We start from the raw sequence: 24,072 nt of genomic DNA on the forward strand, positions 1-24,072 counted from the left end.
TCTATTTGTCCATCATAAAATGGCTTCCATCTCCTCAGAAACTGATCATCAACTCCTTGGAAATGAAATCATACTCTGCCACTTACTAGCTGTGTGACCTTGGCAAGGGACTTAAATCCTAAGAGTCTTCATTTTCCTCATTTGAAAAATGGGAACAATGCCACCGTATGGCAAAGCGGTAAGAACCGATCCAGTGATATGACTTACGTAAAGCACCAGAACAGTGGTGGGCACATAACCACAATCACTGATGTTTATTAGTTACTCTGCCAATCATCCAATGTGACTTCTCTCACTGTCTCCTCACAAGAAGGCAATGAAGCATATTCTAATATTCTCTACGTCTTATAGATGAGGAAACCAAGGCATAGCAGACATCTGATAACTAGTAGCTTCCATTATTATTACCATTTGCCTGCTCAGAGGATTTAGGGGGGAAGCATTTTCATTTACTATAACATACATGTAATAAAGTGTATAAATCTTAAGGGTACAACACAAAGAATGTTTACAAAGTGAACGCAATTCACAACTAGGTAATTACCTTTCAGATCACAATACAGAACATGACTGGCACCCCAAATGCCTTTCTCAGGTTCTCACCCCTGTCATTTACCTCACCCCTCAAAGGTAACCACTATTCTGAATTCTAGTCCACAGATTTGTTTTACCTATTTTTTTACCTTTATATACATGGACTCATACAACACATACTCTTTTGTGCCTTTTCACACATGTATGGAGTGTCATCTGCTCTGTTACATGTAACAATGCATTGTTCTTCCCACTGCTATAGCAATTTACATTGTGTGGAAATATTACATTTTATTTATCTGTTGATGAACATTTGGATTGTTTCTAATTTTGAACTACTATAGATAATGCTGCTATGAGCATTATGTACAAAATTTTGGTATAAAAGTGTACATATTTCTGTTGGGGATAGTCCTAGGATTCTGTTTTTGGGATCATAGGGTGTATGTATATTTAGCTTCAGTAGATACTGCCAACAGTATTTCAAAGTGGCTGTATCCATTTATATTCCCGCCAGCAGAGTATGAAAGTTCCAGTTGCTCCACATCCTCATCAATGTTCAGAGACTATTTTTTGTTTTTGTTTTTTTTTTGTTTATTTTCTCATCTGAAGCAGAGTGGTATAGTAAAAATGGAATGAGTGTTTGAGTCAAGACAACACGTGATTTAAAATCTGAGTTCTAGGCCAGGTGCGGTGGCTCACACCTGTAATCCCAACACTTTGGGAGGCCGAGGTGGGCAGATCACCTGAGGTCAGGAGTTGAAGACCAGCCTGACCAACATGGAGAAACCCAGTCTCTATTGAAAATACAAAATTAGCTGTGTGTGTGTGGTGGTGCACACCTGTAATCCCAGCTACTCGGGAGGCTGAGGCAGGAGAATCACTTGAACCTGGGAGGTAGAGGGTGCAGTGAGCCAAGATTGCACCACTGCACTCTAGCCTGGGCAACAGGAGTGAAACTCCGTCTCAAAAAACAAAAAAACAAAAAACTTAGTTTTACCACTTATTAGCTGTGTGATCTGAGGCAGGTTACTTCAAATACTCTGAGCCTCAGCTTCCTCTTCAGCAAAACTGGAATAAAAAGCTTGCCACGCAGGGTTATCTTCAGGATGAGAGATAATGTACATTAAATGTCTAAAATACAAAGGGCCCAGAGGCATCATAACTATTATGCCTCATCATGCCCCACGTAGGTGAGTGTTATTCTAATTCTTTCATCTTCTGATGGTCACAAATGATAAATGAAACAAAAACGAAAACATGGCTCAAGAGGAGCCAAGGAAATAAAGCAGACTGAGAAAGATGGGGAGCATCTAAGATTCTTTACCATCATGTAAGTAATTTAAGTGGCTCCACTTCTCCCAGCACCAGAATTTTCTTCTTGGCTTCAGGTCAACTTTAGGATTCTAGAAGGCTGGTCCAGACAGCAAGGAGAAAGCAAAAAGCTTCTGAGAAGAATCTTAAATCAAGCTCCCCTCAGGACTGATAGAAGTTGTACCCAGCAAAGCCTATTCAGCCACTTTGCCTTTGAGGCAAGGGTCCAGGAAAAGAATCAGGGAGATGGTCCCCAGGGAAGGAGGCATGCTAAAGGGATGACATTACAGAGCATCAGCACAACTCCTGGCTAGGAGGCAGGTTTCAGCTCTGCCAAACTGTGGGGCCTTCTGGGTCTTTGCAGTGCCTCCATTTGCTGTGTTGTCTCACTGCTTCACTGAGTCAGGTGTCCAGGCAACAAACATAAGAAGCACTGCCAACTCGATAATGAACATGAAAATCAGAATTTATCCACTCAGGAGGCCGGACTACTACATTCGATTTAATGGCAAAAACCCCCCCAGGCCCACAATCTTTAGAAACCCTTGTCTGTTCTCTACCTTTTTCAGGTTACCCTTCTTTCAGCTCCCCGACAAACACCTAGAAAATATCCCACATCAAGGCAGCTTATTTGGTGCTAGTGTGGAAGCTTATTTGGTGCTATTTGGAGTATGTGGAAGAATTTCATGCTGAGATTGTGTGGGACCAAAACTCATAAAGGTCACCTGACAGTCAGGTTCATCTTTCGTTTTCAGACACGTGGTGAAAGCCAGCACTTGTCCAGGTGAACATCTCACAGGTCCACCTCCTCCAGGAAGGCCTATGAAGTAACAAGGCTGCAGCAAAGTAATTTCAGTCCCCACATCAGCTTTGTGGCCTTCCTTGCATTCTATGTGGATTTCCTAATTTATGTTGACTCCAGCAGGTGAGTCCTGTCTGTAGATTAGACAGCCCAACTGGTCCCAACTAGCTTCTAAAAGGAGCCATGAGATACAATGCTCACTACTGAGCTACTTTAGCTGACCACATCTATAAATTAGGTCAAGTCATTCTCATCCAATGTAGATGGAGCTCTCTTTGCTCTGCATCTACACTACACAGTTATTGTTTTGTGTATCCAGAAGGAACTGATGAAAACACACAAATGGACACATACAAAGAGAGTTTTCTCAATAAAAGTGTGCTGTCTGAAAGCTGAGAAACATTTGCAAATGTGTTAATATACATCCTACAATAAGACCCCTCACAGGTCTTAATGATGCATCTTAGGATGCAACACAGGCTGAAAAAAAAAATCAGAAATGTAAAACATCAGAATCAAATCTGACATGTGAATGAACCAAGAGGATTTTAAAACATTACCTGGAAAATAAGAGAAGTTGCCAAGATGTAAAGATATTAAATGCACGAATATGAAACTACAGCATTTTAAGGTTACGTGATAGACCTCAAAGACAGGACACCTGTTCTCTCTGCTTGAGAAACAGAGGGACAGAACAGGAGTAGAAAAGATGTGTGTTGGTAGAAAGCACATCCTCCAGTAAGTACAGAGGCTGGCTGGGCAAAATCAGAACACTTGCTTCCTCAGGCTAACGCCTTTGATATTCTAACAGCACAATTTTCATTGCAAATAAATATATCAGTTACTCAAGTGTGGATATGTACTTTAATGAAACATTCTGTGTGGGTCTCACAGCCAACTTTGCAGCTGACCAGGTTCCAAGCCCCTGACTTGCCCTCCTTTCCTCATTTGAATAGCAATTAAGAACAGAATTACAGTCAGCATCCAGGATAGATCATTGAGGAGGTTCAGTTGACTTCAAACTCTAATGGATGTACAAAGCACTACATTAAATCTTTTATGTTTCTGTGATATATTTTAAGAAACATTATACAGGCAGAAAATTTCAGGGATAAACTATTAGAGTGGTGCACAATAACGTAGGCACTCAAATCCTGTCATTGTAAATGTCGATGGTTTGAATGACTAATTACTCACACTCAATGCATTAACCTCACCCCTCCCACCACTCTTTTCTGCAAAATATACAACAAAAGCAAGAGGGAAGGCTTCAGACGTGCAGCTGCCGGATCATCACCAGGGTCGTTTATATCTGCAGAGGGGAGGTAAGGAGCAGAGGCTCAGCCAGCCTCCTGCTCCTGGAAACTAAAAAGCCACCCCTCTGTTCCCTTCTGGCACCTCTCTCAACACAATCCAGGCTCCTTTTGTCTACCCAAGTTACCTGTAACACTAGTTCCCGGATATGTCAGGTCATACGCACATTTAAAAAGGGTTTACTTCCACTATGGCTAGATCTGGGTATGTTAGATAAACAGAGATGGAGCCGAGATCTGTGCTGAACTCTGGGGATACAGAGATAACAAAGACAAAGAGCAGACCCTTCTTGAGTTCAACAGATACCAGAGAACATTAGGGTCCATGAAGCCCAACCCTGTAATTTTAAAGTGGAGGACCAGAATGTACTTCAACAGACGTGTGGAGACATGTCTACCTCCATACTTTTCTGAGTATAGCACTGTACAGTTCATTAAAATTCATGACCTGAACTGTGAGGTCCACAGCACAGAGATCACATCTGTTTTGTTTATTACAGCATCTCCTGAATGTAGAATAAAGCCTAACAATTGGTAGGTCCCAGATAAAGGACTGTAGAATGAATGAAAGTCCTTACATGTCCATTAGCTTACTGGATCTCTCAAACAACCCTGTGAAGTACAAGCCAATAAAGTACTAATATCATCCCCATTTTACAGATAACAAAAGAACAGGACAGGTAAGCAACCAGTCACCTACTGAGCACCTATTATATGCCAGGCATACACTTAAATATTATTTCAAATGCAGATTTTTTTTCAATTTTTAAAATTGTGGTAAAATACACATAACAAAATTTGCCAACTAAATAGTTTTAAAGTATACAGTTCAGTGTTATTAAGTACCTTCATATTGCTTTGCAGCCATCAGCAGAATTCTTGTCATCTTGTAAGTCTGAAACTCTATACCCATTAAACAATACCTCCTCATTCCCCTACTTTCCCCAGCTCCTGGCAACTACCATTCTACTTTCCATCTCTATGTCAAATGCAGATTTTAAGAAGCACTCATTAGCCAGGTGTGGTGGCTCATGCCTGTAATCCCAGCACTTTGGGAGGCCAAGGTGGGAGGATCACCTGAGATCAGGAGTTTGAGACCAACCTGGCCAACATGGAGAAATCCCACCTCTACTAAAAATACAAAAATTAGCCAGGCATGATGGCGGGTGCCTGTGCCTGTAATCCCAGCAACTTGGGAGGCTAAGGCGGGAGAATCACTTGAACCTGGAAGGCGGTGGTTGCAGTGAGCCGAGATCACGCCACTGCACTCCAGCCTGGGTGACAGAGCAAGACTCCACCTCAAAAAAAAAAAAGCACTCATTCAAGCAGGAGGGTTAAAGCTTTGGCTGGCATGGGTCTACTATTGAATGCTTTGGCCCTATATCCTCAGAAAACCTATTGAATGCCTTGGCCCTATATCCTCAGAAAAATGTACACTCAAACAGCATTTTATGTTCACTAAAGCCAATCTATTATCTCCAGATTGAAAGTTCCCAAATTGTTCCTTCCCATTCGAACCTGCAGCATTTTTGGAGCACCTCTGTGTAGACTAGCACTCTTTCACTTCTTGATAGGAAAGTTTAGAATACGGCCTTACCCCAGCCCTTCCACTGACCTACCCTCTGCCCTCTACCTACCTCACACCAAGGTGGCTGAGAACTGTTAATTAAGCATGTTGGCAGCATATAGTGTCTATCATCTTCACTCGGCCCCTCCACACTTTTATCTCAGCCCTATTTAATGAGTCAAAAGGAAAAGAATAGAACCTGGTGGTTCAGGGCAGCTTTTGCTCTTACTGGTATAAAAAGGACTCAGTGAGATAATGTACATGGAGCACTCAGCACTAGTCCTGGCATGGTAATCCCTCCACAGATGCTAGTGGTGACTGATGCTAATATTATTAGAAGAGAACAAGGAGAAAGACAAAAACCAATACCTAAGAAACTAGGTTAAGAGTTAGACAAGAAAAGCTGATTAGCAATATAATCAAAAGTAAAACCTTTCCTTCCTTCCCAAACCACTCTTTTCATATGATTTCTTGCTCTCAGAATTCATTAATTTACCAATCAAATAAATATTTATTGATGAAGGGTCCACATGTCAGAGAAGAGACAGCAGCATGTCTTGTGACTAGGAAAATCTTTGAAGTATATTAAGCAAGACTATTCTAAAATCTAAAAGTGTACGGATGTACTAAAAATGTATTTAAAGCTCCCTTAAAACTTTTTTTCCTTCCTTCCTGCCTTCCTTCCTTCCTTCCTTCCCTTTTTTTTGACTGGGTCTCTCTATGTTGCCCCAGCTGGACTTGAACTCCTGGGCTCAAGTGATCCTCCCACCTCAACCTCCTGAGTAGTTGATATTTATTCCATTAGCTCATGACTTTCTTACACCTCCTTCCATCCTCCACTCTTCACAAAGCTTTAATTTTCTCAAGTTTGGGGCAATCAGGCTAGAGTTACAGGATTGATCCCCCTCCTCACAATGGAGGAGAATCATTGTTGCTACCATAGTCTTCTTACCATCCTGCCAACCACACCATATTGTGTCCTTGTCCTAATATTTTCCCTAAAAATGGTAGTATAAAAATAAAGATGGAAAGTCCCCAAACTGTTCCTTCCCATTCAAGCCTGTGACATTTTTGGAATACTTCAGTGTAGACTAACACTCTTTTACTTCTTAATAGCAAGGTTTAGAACCCTGTCTTACCCTATCCCCTCCACTTTACCTACCTACGACCCCACTTTATTGTTTTGCATTTAGATATTTTAATCTAGTTAACCTAAACCTACTTTCAGGATTTACTTCATGAGGCAAATCAAAGGTTACAACTTTACATTACAGGAATCTGACCTGATATAGAACTCAGTACTGACATTCATCATCTAAGAGCCCAGTGCAGGGTTCTCGTACACCTGTCACCATACTTTTGGCAGTCCTTAACTCCTGGTTTTCTGGCGGAGATATAGCCTCACTGCACAATTCATGTGAAAGGATCAAGAGGAAAGAACCAAAGAAGGTCACAGAACATGATGTTTCTTTTACAAATACCCTTATCCTCTACTTTCAGCTACCTTTAAATGTCAGTATTCCCAGAAACGAGAAAGATGTTAAAGGAATGTACCGATTGCAAACATGTCTCAGGTGTGTACACCTGAGACTCACGCATGTATTTTATTAAATATTTTAATGAGTATGTAAAGGTGTTTTCTTTTACCATGTTGGAAGGATTTTTGAAAATATATGTATAAAGCTAACCCTTATGTAATAGAACAAGCTCTCTCAGGTGCATGAAGAATAATGTTTACCAAGGGCAGTCACTGAATTGAACCATTAAAGAAATAGATTTAAATTATTAATGAGAACAAAAATAAAAGTCCTAATTCTCTTTGTAGGCATTTCCCACTTAACCCTTGTAAAATTCTGACATGCAGTATGTTAGACTCTGGTGGATGCAATAGCCCAGACTACTGCATCTCACCCGCCTTTCCAAGCCTGAAAAACAAATTCCCAAAGTTAGAAAATTACACAGCAGGCTCTGTGTTCCTGAAGACAGACATTATTTTTTTTTTGTAAAATTCCTCACTTCTCTTCTTGCTCCTTAAAAGATACTAAAAATGTCGTTACAATTCCCCAATTTCATATTTCTTTAAAGTGTCTTAGATCAGCTCATAAAATCTATTCTCTCCCGTCCTTCTTTTCAAGAGGCTTTAATTCGCTCAAGTCCCTTCAGGTTAATATTTTTTTTTTTTTTGAAATGCAACACTTTCCTGGTTATGATTCAACCGTGAAGGAGACATATGTTATTAATGGGACCCAAGGGGAGGAGCTGAGACTGATGATCTGATAACTCTAGGAAAAGGGAACTTGGAAATACCACCCTTCCAACCAAATTACAGGTGATGACTCACAAAGACCACTGGACTAGGGGACTGTGGCTAAAGACTGCACTCATGTTTCCCAAAACCATTCATACCATGTTTCTGTAGCTTCTGCCAGAAGGTAACTAGAAAACTCTAGAAAAAAATATTTAATTCCATCCAAGAAACACATGCTGACAGCTTAATAATACCTTTGGGCAGATGCACAAATAACCTGAAAGACCTATTTACTCTGGGAAGTTATGTGGTAATAAATTCTCAGCATATCCTTAAAACAAGTGTATTCAATTCAACACAAGTTTATTGAATGCAATTATAAGCCAAGGCATTCTTCCAGAAGGTGGGAAAACAAAAATAATTTGGTCCCTACCTGTAGAGGGTTGAAGCTGGGAGGATGGCAGAGGAGGGCAGGCAAACAAATAATTCATTAAAATCAATTGTATATCCCTTTGTTTTAAGCAGTCTCCTTCAGAGTTTCTCAAATGACACCCCCTCCTCAGCAAAAGCATATAAATCGTATACACTCAGACTAATCCTACCTGTTTTGATACTGAACTGACTGTCCTTTTCCTGGTATAAATGCCTACATCCTAAACAAATGACTTGTTTATTTGTCAACTCTTTGTTTCTACAATGAGAATATAGCGCTTTATAATCTAAAAGGAACTTATATTTGTAACAATGAGGTAAGCGTGAGGCATCCCTTCTTTCAAACAGCATCTTCTGCTCTGGAGATGAACACCAGGCATGCCAAAAGTATTCTCAGTGGTGGTAGTCAGGGCTTTTAAAAAATCAGCAGCCACTGGAGAGAACAAGAGGCATTAATACTTAAAATAGCAGGGCCAGCACAGATATGAAAAGCATAATCAAAATTTAATTTCTCATAGGCATCATTCTCAAATTCATGGAAATCCAAGTTTTAATCTTCTTCCCCAGACACATCACACCCATTTCCCCTCCTAAATAAATACTGGCCTCCTTTACATTTTACAGTGTTTCTTTAGAGCTTCATTTTGGGCCTAAGATGATTTCCTGGTGTGTCCATCCTGATGCAGTTCTGGTAAGACCCCTGGGTATTTGGTTTTAACTGACTTTTACAACAAACTCTCCATAGCTGAGGGACAGCTTGATCATTCAGCACATTATAAAGATGAGGGAACCTTTCCTTCATCCCCCACAATTCGGTTCTCTTTTCCAAAATGGCCAGTAAATAAATAAATACAGTATCGTACTTTCAATAAGCTTTCTTTGTTTAAGTCAGATTTGAAAAAGACAAATGTTTGCATTTTAATAAAAATACAATTTTGTGGGCAAGCTCAGCTTTCCTGCAAAAGTATCAGCTCTAATAAAAAGAAAATCAATTGGAAAACAATTTCTTCCCATTCTGCTCCCTAAGTCCCTCTGAACTCTGAAGGTTTAATGTGGATAAAATAACTAAAATGCCTAATAATAATCTCTGGATATTTGTTGGGATGGGAACCAGTTGTGATGGGAAATACATTATCTTCATCTTCCATACAAAGAACAGTCTTTCTCATAATTAATGAATCATTTGAAAAACTGCCCACAAACTGATTAAGCCAGACTTATCTTTCCAATTAAATGCATAAACAATAGCCAATGGCACAATTCATGTAAACATTAGTATTGTATATTTATAAAATGCCTGGCTGGTGGCTCAGTCGCAGCAAACTCTTGAGGTTTACTTGTAAATAGCAATGTGCTATTCCACATATGTATCATGATCTAAAGCATTAGGTCACATCTCTGAAATTAAGTTTTATGCACACTCAGATTAAATTCTTCAGAAATCTACATAGAAATATATTTTATTTTGAAAATTAACACTTGTTTTCTTAACATAACCAGGGTGAGGAAGAGGGGAGGAGTAAAAGGGAGTAGAGGGAGTTTGTCTCTAGGAAAATCTGTGTAGAAGTCTTGTTCTTTTTGAGAGAAATTGTGTAAGGTCAATGGCTCTTCTAATTGTGCAATTCAAAAAATTAAGTCATTCTGAAGGTAAAGATAATAAGTGAAATAAAATGGTTCTTAGCACCTCAATGCATATATAACTGGCCGTGATAAATTATACTCATGGACAATTCATATAGCCTCATATAGCTACATGTTCATTCATGAAAAGATCCTGAATGTCATTCTGATAGAGTAGTTTTAAATCTGAAAATTACTTTATCACACTTGAAAGTTTATTGTTAATTTCTCCCTTCACTGCTTTCTTTCTCTTTCTTTCTTTCTTTCTTTCTTTCTTTCTTTCTTTCTTTCTTTCTTTCTCTCTTTCTTTCTTTTTGTAAGAGATAAATGTTAGAAAAAAAGAACATTTTGACTTGATAGGAGAACTTTATCCCTCAAACTTCCTCTGAGGGCCAGTTGGATACCATTGCCCCTAAACATTCCCTGGGAAGGTAGTGGAGGCAGGAGTAAAACTGGACTCCACCAAATCAATGTTGGTGAGAATTCAGGCCTGGGTGAGGAGAAGTGTGCCTTTGAATTATTTGTGGGCAACATGTTTACATGGAAACTAGAAATTTAAGGTTTGCAACTGTCAAGTTCTAAGATGCAGTGAAATAGTCTTTCTCATAATTATGGGTATAAGGATAAATTGGCACATCTCTTCTTATGTTCATATTCTTGGACCCACTGGTGCATTCTGAAACTCAGAAAAGAATCCAAAATTCTGCAGACCAGAAGTACACACAATGAGTTATATTAAGAGGAGTGAGAAAAACGGAAACAGCCCAGGAGTCTAACAAGGGGGATGGCTAAATAACTCACTGTGCAGTTTTTTGATACAGTATTCTGCAATTGCTAAAGTTATGTTTATAATGGGTTTTTATAATGTGAGAAAATGTATATGATCAATGTAGAAAAAGAAGTGAAATAAAAGATTGATTATCTCAATTATATAAACAAGTACAGAGTAGGAGAGAAAAATAAAAAACACTAGAATAAATGGCAGAATTACAGGTGATTGTTACACTTTTCTCCATCTTTATTTGTCAACTCTGTTTTGTTTTTACAGTGAGAATACAGCAGTTTTATAATCTGAAAGGAAGTTGTTTTTTAAAAAAGAAAGAAAATGTCAAGTCCTTCAAACCAGTTTGGAGCCACAGTATTAAAAATGATTCTGTCTCCTCCCCAGAGCTATCCTGTAGGATCTCTCCTTGGACACACTCTGTTTGTTCCTACATTAGAGTACTCATGGGAGCCCAAATGAATAAAAATCACATTTCTAGAAACAGTCTCTGGTTCAGTCTCCCCTTCACCTAAATCACTGTGAATTAGCAAGGTTACAATCTTAAGTCTGCCTATCGCCTGGCAGCAACCTTCATGAGGACAGCAAGGAGAGAAGATGATTTATAAGAAAACCATTCCCTGGATCAGGGAGTGAAAAGTACTGATCCATTCTAAAAGCTCCTGCTGACAAACTCTGATATTATGAACATTTCGCACTTGGACAAAAGCTCCCACTTTTGTTAATTACATGGTTTGAGCAGGAGTCTGCTTTCAGGATCTGCCCAATCACACAACAGCCATTTATTCTCCCAACTGCAGCTGCCAAAATTTCCCTGATCTCTGTTCTGTGCTCCATCTTCAAGGACATCTTGTGAATGTACGACACTGTCAAGTGGCATTCCATACCACGCTTTTTAAGCTTCTCTCTCTCTTTCTTGCATTTGAACATCCTTCTAATACGTATTGATTAAAAATATCATGAACAAGAAGCAAGCAAAGTAGAAATGGAAAAAAACAAACAAAATCCAGAAATCACAAGTATTGGAATACTTACGTCTGCTCTGAGGCAAGCACTTTTTATGACATTAAACCACGAATATTCTCTGTCCTCTGCATGATGGGTTTGCTTTTGTTTTCAATATTAGGAAAATGGGTGCCAAATCTATAGTTTTCTGTGTGTAAAGAGCATGGGACCTCACTGCAAACTTCTGGTTTTTTTTTTTTTAACATAAATTTTACTTCTGAATTTATCTTTTTAAAATCCTCTTAGTTTCCCTTAATTTCACTTTCTTCATTGTTCTATTTTTTTGTTTGTTTGTTTGTTTTGAGACAGAGTCTTGCTCTGTCCCCAGGCTGGAGTGCAGTGCTGTGATCTCTGCTCACTGAAACCTCCGCCTCCTAGGTTCAAGTGATTCTCCTGCCTCAGCCTCCCGAGTAACTGGGACTACAGGCATGCGCCACCAAGCCCAGCTAATTTTTTTGTATTTTTAGTAGAGACAGGGTTTCACCATGTTGGCTAGGATGGTCTCAATGTCTTGACCTTGTGATCAGCCCTCCTCGGCCTCCCAAAGTGCTGGGATTACAGGTGTGAGTCACCGCACTCGGCCCATTGTTCTATTTTTTTAAAAAAACTCCTACTATATGTATTTTTATGATTTGCCACATAAAAATAGAATTTTAGATTATAAGAGAATAAATGTTAGTATTTCTGTCTTCACAATCTTTTGCCTTTTCAAAATATGCTTTTGAAAGGTCACACTCACTAATTGGGCAAAAGTCAAGTTGGCATTTTTAAAAATCAAAAATAAAACTTTTAAATTATAAAAAAGACATGATAAAATTTCAAAAATTACATTTGTATTATAATTCAAGCTGCATAATCTACAATTCTCAGATAAGACCCTTTTAGAATTAATTTACTATGTCCCTAAGAATATTTAGTATATGATACATGTATATTATCATGTATATTTATCAAATGGATATAATACATGTATTTTGAAACTAAAACATTACTTCTCTGAGTAGGGTAAGCTTGTCCTTTGAATCACAGATACAAAGAAAATTTGTTTGGTAAACTCTTGCAACTCTTTAATATATTCTTTTTATCCCAGAAATTTACCTTTTTTAAAAAGTAAAATGTTAACACATATTCAGAATCATCCATTGTCAATTACAGCAATCTAAAATGTCTTTAGTTACAGGTATATATTTGAGGGCAAGTTATGAGCCACAATTTAATGATGTTAATTTAGTACTTCATTGGAACAGCCCCTCCCCCAAACTGAAGTTAGCTCTCAAAAGAAGGAACAAAAGCCAAGCTAAGTTCCCTAACATTAATGAGTTCCTTTGATGGGCCAGAAACCATTATGTTGAATGCCAGGGATATGAAGGAGAGAGAAAGAGTTCCTGCCTGCAAGGAAGTAAATAAATAAGTAAATAAGAAATTACTGTCTAATGTCATAAGTGTAGTAATGGAAAAGTACATACAAAGTGCCTGGAATATGACAAACACTCAGTAAAGGGAAATCCTGTTATAATGCTGATTAAAAAGTGCTTTGGGTTACACAGGAAAATATCTAGGCAAGTAATTATCATTAAGTCCTTCCAATAGTACTAATAAGAAATGGTGAGAGGTGTCTTTACATACATCACTTCACTTAATTCTCACACAACTTTGAGAAGTGGGTATTGTCATTACTCTCATTTACAGATGTAGAAGGGCTGTCACTCTACACATGATGGAGTAATGAGGCTTCAGGCAGAGTCCACTGTCACTTAACTAGGATTGTAACTTGAACCCAAGGCTGAAACCAAATTTGTGCCCTTTCTTCAATCTCTAAGTCTGAGGACTTTTCCTATCACTATGAAATGCAACCCAGTAATCTTAGAGAATGTAAATTATCTAACCCTATTAAAATCAACTAGCCTGTGTATCTGCTGTTTATTAGTCAGTAAATACTGCCCAATAAATGGGTGTTACAGGAAAGATCATAATTCAAAATTCAAAATTCTACATGGTATAACGGAAAAAGCATGAGATTTGGAGGTGATCCGACTTGGGTTGGAAATCCACGACCAGCCTTGACCTTGGTTTCGCCAGTTCAGACTCTCTGCAGTGCAATTTAAGTTTACTCATTTGAAAAATGTGAACAATTCTATCTGCCTTGCAGGGTTGCTGTGAGAAAAACAACAAATCTGAAGGCACCTGGTTCAGAGCTCAGTACACAGTAAGCACTCAGTACATGTTCATTTTCCTTGTCCAAAAGGTAACATTGCAGGGTTGCTGTGAAGACTAAAAGCAACAAATCTGAAGGCACCTGGTTCAGAGCTCAGTACATAGTAAGCACTCAGTACATGTTCATTTTCCTTGTCCAAAAGGTAACATTCTGAAATATGTGCCCATTAAAATGTGCTGCAGGTGGCAAAGTTGACTAATCTAAGAGCTGGTAAGATTTATCCTTGGAATTTAATTTCTGAAATAGAAAAGTATACTTAAAAACATTACTACTCATCACCTATGCCAATAGCTATTCCTTTCATCTTCACAATGCTCCACAAACATCCACTAATAAGCTCTCACAATAATGCCAAACCAGAAAACACATAGCAAAGGGGGAGGGGCTATGTGGATTCTAAAAAAAGAAATAATGAAAGTAGCATGTTTGACACTTACAAACACAATTTCTGGTATCTTTTGCCCTTTCAAAAAGCCATCCACTGTGAATGGCTCAAGTGAGGTACTTCAAATGTTAATAAGAGTCATTAGGGTTTCTGCTTTCCTACAAGGAAAACCATCATGTTTTCCTGGGAAATTTCAGATCACTGCCACAGTGCACTCTGCATACTGACAGCAGAGGGCTTTTCCGGCTCCCCACAAGGAAACTCAGGGTGGAAGAGCAGGGTTGTTCTTGGTCCATCCTCCACTTGGACTGCTCCTTTCTTACTGTATACCCCGATAAGCAGCTAAACTGACAGAATGCACTTCAAGAGGATTTTTCCAGGGCACAGTCAGAAAGGTGTGGTGGGAAGTGTAGAGATAACAGAGCAAGTGTCATTTCCCCTGAAGAAATGAGACTCTTACAAAGCCCTTACAAAACCCTCACTTACAAAATAATAAAATAATTTTTTATAATAATTAATTTATAACAACTAAATTACATGCTGGACTCAGAGGATTTTGTAAGTACGTTCACACTCACCACCCTACTTAATTTTCCTGAAGATCCTGAGAGATAGGTGGTGTCTTCCCTTGCCATCACTTGCAGTTTACAGGTGAGCAAACTAAGGGTTAAGGAGCAAATGAAAGGTAAAGCTAACTAGCCTCTATTCACATGGTGCAGAGCCTGGATCTGAACTGACATCTTCTGGTCACTGACTCCCATCTTCCTTCTTTACCCACTACAAGTTCCATAAGCCCTGGAATGCACATTCCAGGCCACAGCCTTCTGTAGGCTTCTGCAGCCAGCAATGACAAACCAGAACACACTGTGTTCTCTCCTGTGCCACACTCTGCACATAAGCACTCCCTTGGCCTGGAAAGCCCTCCTCTCTCTGCCATCAGACCTAGCATGCCCCTTCTCCAATCCCCCATCATGGCTCTTACCTTTGTCTCTCACACACATTTCCATTACGGACATGTGCCACACAGCATTGAAACTCTCCAGCCTCCTATCTTTCTCTATCACTGGACTGTGAGCTCCTTGAGGACTGGGACTGTGTTTTGATTCATTTGTAATCCCAGGGACCAGCGCAGAGCTCCTGATTTTGCTGGTAGAATAAATGAATAAATGGATGACTCTCTAGGTCCTCACCTGCTTTCTATAGCCAAATCTGCTTTCCTTGCCTGTTCATCACCACTTCGCTCTCACCATAAACCTCGCTTATCTCTCCTCTTCAGAATCAATGCAAAAGTAGGAGTGAATTCATTCTTTTAAAGCTATATTGCCCTTATCATTGATGTCTCCCTCAACTTCCTTCAAACTATCCCAAGAGGCTATTTTCAAAACCTAGGGCCTCCCATTTTCCAAGCAAGGCCATGTTTACAGCCTTTGTTTCTTCATCTCCACATAGGAAATTAGATCTCCTCTGTTTCAGGCCTAAACTCATATTTTATTTCCACCTTGAGTCTGAATTTGGCTGAAATCTGCAGTACCATCTTGACGTTCACAGCCCTGCAGAACATTTCTACCTTTAAGAGTTTCTGTAAGTCACAAAGCCAAAGCCAAAGCCAACGGGGGCTCTTGACATTTTCCTGCAACAACTATTAGATCTGGGCACGCCTGGCATGTTATTTCTTTTAAATAAGTGAATAAATAAATTATCACATAATCACTTCTACATCCATTCAATTAACATCAATTCAAACATTTATTAAATATTAATTGCATAGCATAATAGTTAAGAAAACAGTCACTAGAGCTTGACTGCCCAGGTTTAAATTCCTGTTTAGCTGTGTGACCTTGGACAAGTCACTTAACCATTCTGTGTCTCGGTTTTCCAAGTGTAACTTGGGGCATATCAATAGGATAATGTTATAGGCTTCACAGAAATGTGGTTCACAGGAATGTGACAAAGATTAAATCTATTACTGTTGGATAACTGAGTTCCATGGCACTTGATCACTGCCCTCTAGGAATTTAGTCTTGGAAGGTTAGTAGACATTTGAAAACAAAGTTCCAGATGCAGTGAGCCAAGTACCATAATCTGAATGCCTTTGGCAGTATGTCCCTTCCATGTCTTTGCATATATGTCCACTGAAATGCTTTCGCCATCACCATCTAAATTACCCTGCCATTTTGCAAGACTCCCTGGAGTCCACCTCCCTGACCTACATAGCTTCAGACAACTCCTCTCTCTCCTCTGTCCTGGTACTTACACCCTATATTGAGTCGCTTTTTACCTGCCTGTCTCCCCACTGACAGGGAATGCCTTGAAAATAAGGCCTGAATTTTGGTTGACTTCTTACTCCCAGCATGCAGTACATGGGGAATTCAACCAATGCCCACTGAATGGATCAGCTATCAGAGGCAGGTGTAGGGTGCTAGGAGAGTTTAGAGGCAGAGCACACGGGGACATAGGAGGAGACATCCTTATCTCCAACCCATGAGGCTTCTTTCTCAGCATGCTGAGATAATCGTTAAGAGGAACGGGTGACTCTTTATTTTAAAATGCTTTTTTTAAAGCGTTCTCTTACTCTTCCTGCTCTGTTTATTTTAGATGAGTGCAGCCATCAAGATTAAAACATATGTGAACTAGTGATCAAGGGGGTCAAATAAATTCTGAGTGAATCACAATACTAACATGTCACTAACCATAAGAGGAAAAAAATATTTAAAGTTTCATTCAGTGCCCTGTACAAAAAGTGCATTGACAAATATTTGGAAAATCATTCTTTTATTCTTAAATGTGTTTCAGTTTTGTTTTGTTTTTAAGGTAATTTCAAGTCTACACATTGCTAATGAAAACAAAGGAGGTTTGGGATGAGAATAAACTGTGCTTTTTTCTCTCTTTGTCTTCAATCTTAATTTTAATCAGGTAAATTGATTTTAATCAGTGAAATTTAAAAGTTTAATTTTAATCTTTAATTTTATGTAACAGTATACACAATGGAGACAGGAGATACAATACATAAAGGTTTATGTCTACATTCTAAAACTAGTGCTTTCCAGTTGCTCTCACCAGAGCATCAGTTAGGTTTATGTATAATTCCAGTTAGCACAGGAGTCCTTCCTTGAAATTTTTGACCTATGAAAATAACCAAATCATCCATCCCCTTCATCCCCCACTAAAAAGTAAATATTCTAACTTATTGCTAGAAAGAATTGGACTCAGGATTTAAGACTCCAGAGCCATTTTAACCAAGTGCTTTTCTTCACAGAGCCCCAGGCCTCTAAAAGCCTGTGACACCAAGAGGATGGGGCCAACACAGTCTTTGACAGAGACCAGTCTCAATCATACTGATTTACAGCAAATCTAATTTTATTTTCTTCACAGTCCTTTCTGAGATGACATATGTTTGGTTTTGAGATTATCTGCTCACTTTTTTGAAAGTTATAGAATGGGAAGTAGCTCTCATTTTTCTCTTCTCTCCCTGTGAGCCCCAAAATAAATTACCAATACCTAAAATGCACACCCTAGGGGGACTGAACTTATTTTAAAAATCTTCCTTTATTAGATGCCTACTACGTGCCGGGCCCTGAATCAGGTTCTTTACACATGTTAATTAGTTCATCTTCTAAACAAGCTTTGGAGGAAGGTATTATTAGCCCAATTTTACAGATAAGGAAACTGAGGCTCAGACAGGCTAATGACTTTACCAAGACCCCACTACAAGTAAGTGAAGGAGAAAAACACCCCATTTTGCAGACTCCTAAGATGCCCTTAACCAGCAGAACACTCACGGAAAGGTAGAATCCTATGATAATGCCAAGACTAACTCACCTTCTAGGTTCAGGCTCCTGCAAGGAGCCATCAGGAGATCTTAACAGCCTTACTTGAGAAGACATTCTGGCTGACCCTGTCCTTAGTTGAATGATTGGCCAAATCCTCCTCCTGACCCTCCTGGAACATTTATCCCATTTCACAGAATAGGACCTCTCTTCAAAGGCTGGGACCCCTGGCCTCTTTATGAGTTCTCTATGTTAAGTTTTCCTGAGGCTCAGACACCTCAGTCCAATTGTCCAATCATTCCACAGATGACCACCTTACACCACATGCAGGTCAGGCAAGCCTGTCTCCAAGAGTTAGTAGTTGGACATATGAAGCTCAGCCTTTCAGAGTAGGGCATTGACGGTTCCAGCTCATCAAGCAGAAGCAAGGCACTGGCTGAACTATTGTGGCCTCACTGTGTGCCACAAACAAGGACTCGTTAGTGTAACTCTCTAATCTAGCATCTTTTATTTTTTAAACAGCATTTCACTATGTGAAATTATAAAACACCACATAATATATAATATCTACTTTTATTATTATTATTTTTAATAAAGATACAGAGTCTCTGCCACCTAGGCTGGAGTACAGTGGTGTGATCACAGCTTACTGCAGCCTCAAACTCCTGGGCTCAAGTGATCCTCCCACCTCAGCCTCCTGGGTAGCTAGGACTACAGGCACACACTACTATGCCATGATCTACTTACTACTTACTTACTCTATTCTCTGTCTTCTTCCTCTAAAATGAAAGCTCCATAAAGGCAAGGACTTGTCTTAGTCACTGCTGTCACCATTACCTAGAACAGTGTCTGGCAGGCACTCAACAAAAATTTGAAGAATGGGACACAAATTAATATTGTATGATAACAATAATGATGATGATCATTATCACTTTATATGCCAAGTAACTGTTTTAAATCCTTAATATTCATTGGTTCATCACATCCTCACAACAACCCCAGTTTACAGATGAAAATGTTGAGGCATAGGGAGTGGAAATGATTTCCCCTAGGTCACAACTGATAAAGCCAGGATTTGAATCCAGGCCGTCTTGATCAAAAGTCTCTATTTCCTTGGGAAGTTGAAGCTGCAGTGAGCTGTGATTGCACCACTGCACTGCAGTCTGGGTGACAGAGTGAGACCCTATCTCAAAAATATCCCTATTAATAACCACTAGGCTAAATGTTTCTCATTAATTCCTACCTTTTAAGGGATGAGTAAGACAAAATAGGAGACAGAACATGGGCTTTGGAATTAAACAAACTAGGTTTTAAATTCCCAGTCTGATATTTTCCTGGCCATATAACCTTGTACAAGTTACTTAAACTACATTGTCCTCTTTCTTCAAAATGGGAATAAAAATATCTGTTTCTTAGAATCGTTGTGAGATTTAATAAGATAACCTAAGTAAAGTTCTTTCTGCAAAGTCTGACACACACATTACATAAAGGGTCACTATTATTGTGATGTGTCATTGTTAACTGCGTGGTACAGACAGCAAGTGACATAAAGGAGTCCAGAGGAAAGAAGAATTACTGAGGAATTACAGGTGAGTCATTGTGATCAGGGAAAAAGTTTAATGTAAATAGATATACTCAAGATCTTCAGCTCAAAGTTACAGAACTGGGGTTGGTGAGCAATAGCTGTGTCAAAACCAGTCTTCATAACAAGGGGGATTTGGGTCCAATATCCCACTCATAAGCTAAGGGGCACCTGATGGGAACACATTATGAAACACCTAATTAATATCTGACTACATCAGTTAACAATCAATTACTGAGCACCTACTTGGTGCCAAGCATAAAGATAAACTCAGTGCTGATTGTTGAGGCAGTGGTGAAACCTAGAAAAATAAACATTTGATTATGGAGTGTGGAAGACCAATGATGGAATGATGCTGGCAGTGTTAACAGAGATGGCTACAACCCACAGTGAGTTAAGGCAAGCCTTTCTGGGTGACACAGGCCTCCTATTTGTCTCAAGAAGCCAGGTGAAGAAAGCAGAAAGATGTTGGAGACCGAGGGATCTGTGTGAGCATCAGTAGGGAACACCGTGGTGCAGTTCTACAGTGGAGCATGAACAGAAGGCAAAGAGACCCAAGATGGGAGGCTGGAAAGGAGAGAAGGAGTCTGGCCACAGAGGGGCTCCTGGGTTTTGTGAAGCTACCTAGACTTGGTCCTGAGCCACAGATGAATTAAGTAGCCATCTCTGAAATCTCATCTTAATTGTGTGCTTATAGCAAATACACTTTCTCCATGAAATACAAACAAAACAGCACTGGGAGAGTGAAAAAATACATTATTTTTTAGGCTTACTGCCGAATTTTCTTTAGAGCCCTAATTTCTTCCTGAGTAGATCACAGGTATTTTTAGCACTAGTGTAGTATATCACCACTTCATGACACTGTTCCCCTTTTATGCTCTAAAGTTGTTTTAAATTCAACTCTGTTCAGCAAATGTTACCCTCCCTTTCCCAGCACTGTACCCTGAGCCACTTGGTAAATATTTGCTGAATTGGGCTGGATTCATCTAGCAACTACTGTATAAGGTAACATTGTGTCAACAGGCAAGGATGAAACTTAGGGGTAGGTGGAGATAAACAGATGAATATCTGAGCTCACTCACCCTCAATAAACTTGAAATTCTGATGATGCAATTGAGACATGTATATGACAATATATACATACCCCACGGAGGACTGTAGAGTGCTGCATCCTATCTATAGTGACCTGTGCAGGTGGTGGGAGTCTGAATCCCACTTCTCACAGCACATTCACCAGATATTCAGCTCTTTGAGGGCAGGGGGCCATGTCTCCTTTACTACTACATATTTACAGACTACCAAATAGTAAGTCTCAGTAAGTTTTTATCAAATGGGTCTATTTAATCCTAACAATCCTGAGTGGTATTAATCCTTTTAAAAATGTGGAAACTGAGGCTTAGAGAGGTAATATAACTTGCTTGAATTTATAAAGCTAGTAAATGGCATTGTAAAAATAACAATAACAATGATAATAACAATTTTCCATTCTAAGGAAGCCCACCTTCCATTTATCATTCTCCAAATGTCTCTGCCATGGGAATTGCTTTTCACACTAAGATGGAAAATGTTCCCTCTGGCTGAATGAAACTTGAAGTTTACAATTTCAGTTCTTGAGCTCTTGTTGGCTTTTCTGTGCTGCCAGTTTTAGGAGCTCCAAAAGGCACTGAATGGATTTGGGACAGATGGATCTGCCCACATTGCAGGTAAGAATACCCATGCCACTAGGCATATACAGCTAAACATATAAAAATGTACAGTGTTTCTTTAGTACAAAGGTTCCCTAATCCCTAGAGGAGAATTAATCCAACTTCAATTCAATGGAATAAATCTTTAATGAATGCCTACTGTGTGTCAGGCACTTTTCTTAACACTTCTGAAGTAAAATATACAGTACTCTATGTGCCTGTCCTATCTCCTGCTGTGATAAAATAAATCCTTATTCATCTTCTTACATAGTAAAATACAAGGGCAGCTAGTAAACCCTCAAGGACAGAGACTGACTTATCTTTGTAGAGGAGTACAGAGCTAACACATAGTAGGCACTTTAATACATTTTCATGGAACTGAATAAATTTTCGAAATTTTATTCTGGAGTCAGACAAATCTGGGTTCAAATCAAATCCTGGCCCAACCAATTACTGGCTGTGTAACCTTAATTTACCCCTCAAAATCTCAGTTAGCTTGTCCATAAAATAGAGAAATTAACATTTACCTTTTAAGTTTGTTCTAAGGATTAAAAGGGATGGTGTTTGTAAGGCACAGTGTCTGACTCATATCAAGAGCTCAAGAAATGAAAACTAATCTTATTATTTCTAGTCCCACCTCTAGGTCACCTTCACTACTGATTATTGTCACTTTTATTATTACATTCCAGGTTTTGCTATGTAGCACAACCAAGGCATAAGGTTTCCTAGTTAATAAATAGTTTGGTTAATAAAGAACCCCAACATATATCATGCAGACATCAGTAGTTATCAAAGATGTAGGATATGATGCTTCATATTAAATCTAAAACAACTAGAAGTCATCCTTTTTTTAATAACTCAGAAGATACTAGAGATCTTGCATTGCATAGTTCTAAAAAAGCTGACTGTTATTTTTCCTTTGGATAATACAGAGCTCACTATTATCTAGACCAGTATTTCTCAAACTTTTCTGACCATGACCCAACAAAGTAAAACAAAAAAGTAAGGAACATATTGAACACCATATGGAACACCACAACTTCATATCACAACTCATAACATAGGTAACTGAAACAAAGATTCATGAAATAATACTTACCCTTAATAAGTACCACCCAGTGATACTTTCTTTTCTATTTCATTCAATTCTATCATTCCATTGTTTTAATTTTTAATGCCGGTCGAGACCCAATAAACTATCCATAGGTAAAACTAGAATCTAGTAACTTACTAATATTGTTATCCTGTCCAATAGAGTGTATCAAGGATACAATTCAGTGGATCCTCCCATTAAGCCATGAAGTTGTATTCATTCTGTTTTACATATTAAGAGATTGAAGGTCAGAAAGGTTATGTTAGTTGGGCTAAATAGGCTCCTAGAAGTTGATGACAGATCCAAGATCCACAAGTCTAACTCTGTAGTTCAGGCTCTTTAAAAATCAAAGATAAAAACAAAACCCCCAACAAAAGCCATATTATGACAACCTAATTCAATAAACATTTTTTTTGAGTACTTACTATGTATTAGACATTGAAGTAAGAGAGGATTTGACATGATCTATGCCCTCCAGGGCTAACAGATGACCAGTCAAGACAAGCATGCCTTGGTACGTGTACTTGCAAGTTTGAAGTGGGTACATTTTTATACTGGAGAAAATAAGCATATTCCCCACTCACCACCATCTTCTCTCTGGCCACACATTATCCCACAAAATGAGCACTGGAGACCTGTTGGTGAGAGAATGCAGTGTACTCCTCTGATAGCACACTTCTTTACAATCTGAAGTAAAGTCGATATTTTTCCTCCTACTGCTTTCTGCCACTGTAACCCTAAAAGCAGTCCTTAATGTGACTTCACCAATGAGCATCATCATCATAACATCACATTATGACCAGAAGAGTGCTCTAATGCTGATTCCCCTAACCAATGTCTAATTTAGAAGTATCTTTAGGGTGACTTCAACTTCTGAGAAATAATGGCTTAATAAAGACAGGTCTTGACCCTGAAAAAAAATTAAGAAAGGACAGTCCTCTGACCTAAGACATTCCATAGCTACCAATTCAAAGTCAAAACCAAGTCAAAACAACTGAACCTTCCTAAATCATAGCTTTTACCTATCTCTTTCTAGCTTTATCTTTAGACAACGTATGCTGCATTCACACCAGATTACTTACAGTTTCTTAAGTAGGCCTTGTAAGTTCCCATCTCTATGCCTTTATTCATATGATTCTCTCCAAGTGGAATTCCCCTTTCTTCTAATTTTTCCATCTATCCAGTTTCCCTGGCTCTACTCAAATGGCATTTCCTCCATGAAGCTTGTCTCCTTCCCCCAACAAGAACTAATGTCTCCCTCTTTTGTACATTGTACCTCCTCTGCTGAGACTCTGTCCACATCATTCTGCTTGTCATTGTCCTTGCTTACTATATTTTAAATACTATGATGTTCCAGGATGCATCTAGAATATGGTTTATATGCAACAGACATGCCATATATATATAAAGATTCTCCAACGAAAAATTTGATATAGAAGAGAAATTACCTTATTTTTCCCCCAAGAAAAGTAAACTTTGGCTGAGCTGGACATATTCCCAAACACTCTGGAGCGAAGACTTCTGATATTACTAAACGTGCAAGCTTAGTCAAGTGGCTAAGCTTTATTTTCTATAAAAAAGAGTTAACAGTACCTGCCCTAATTACATTAAAGAGATCAAACTGACACCATAGGGCAAAAATTATACAAGGCTGAGTGAACATGAAAGATGATCTCTATGGTCACAGATCTGTTACAAGCAGAACTATGCTGAGAACAGCTGAAGTTCT

The 24,072-nt window shown here is 38.9% G+C and overlaps 1 protein-coding gene across 16 annotated transcripts in view; it reads right to left on the bottom strand.

Moving 5' to 3' along the window:
* The window catches only part of ELAVL4 (ELAV like RNA binding protein 4), a 155,641-nt gene that overhangs the window by 59,973 nt on the left and 71,596 nt on the right, over window positions 1–24,072 (bottom strand). For 3 of the 16 annotated variants that reach the window (XM_063698906.1, XM_063698897.1, XM_063698885.1), the window contains exon 1: window positions 1,862–1,948. The exons of 12 other annotated variants lie outside the window; for them this stretch is intronic. In XM_063698906.1, the coding sequence (XP_063554976.1) occupies window positions 1,862–1,867 (6 nt within the window). In that variant the 5' untranslated portion in view covers window positions 1,868–1,948. Of the gene's footprint in view, window positions 1–1,861; window positions 1,949–22,768; window positions 22,919–24,072 lie in introns of those variants that run through there. One more of the 16 variants, XM_055348338.2, reaches the window with a different exon arrangement.

This window comes from Gorilla gorilla, chromosome 1, assembly GCF_029281585.2.
Source record: "Gorilla gorilla gorilla isolate KB3781 chromosome 1, NHGRI_mGorGor1-v2.1_pri, whole genome shotgun sequence".
NCBI classification, from domain to species: domain Eukaryota; kingdom Metazoa; phylum Chordata; class Mammalia; order Primates; family Hominidae; genus Gorilla; species Gorilla gorilla.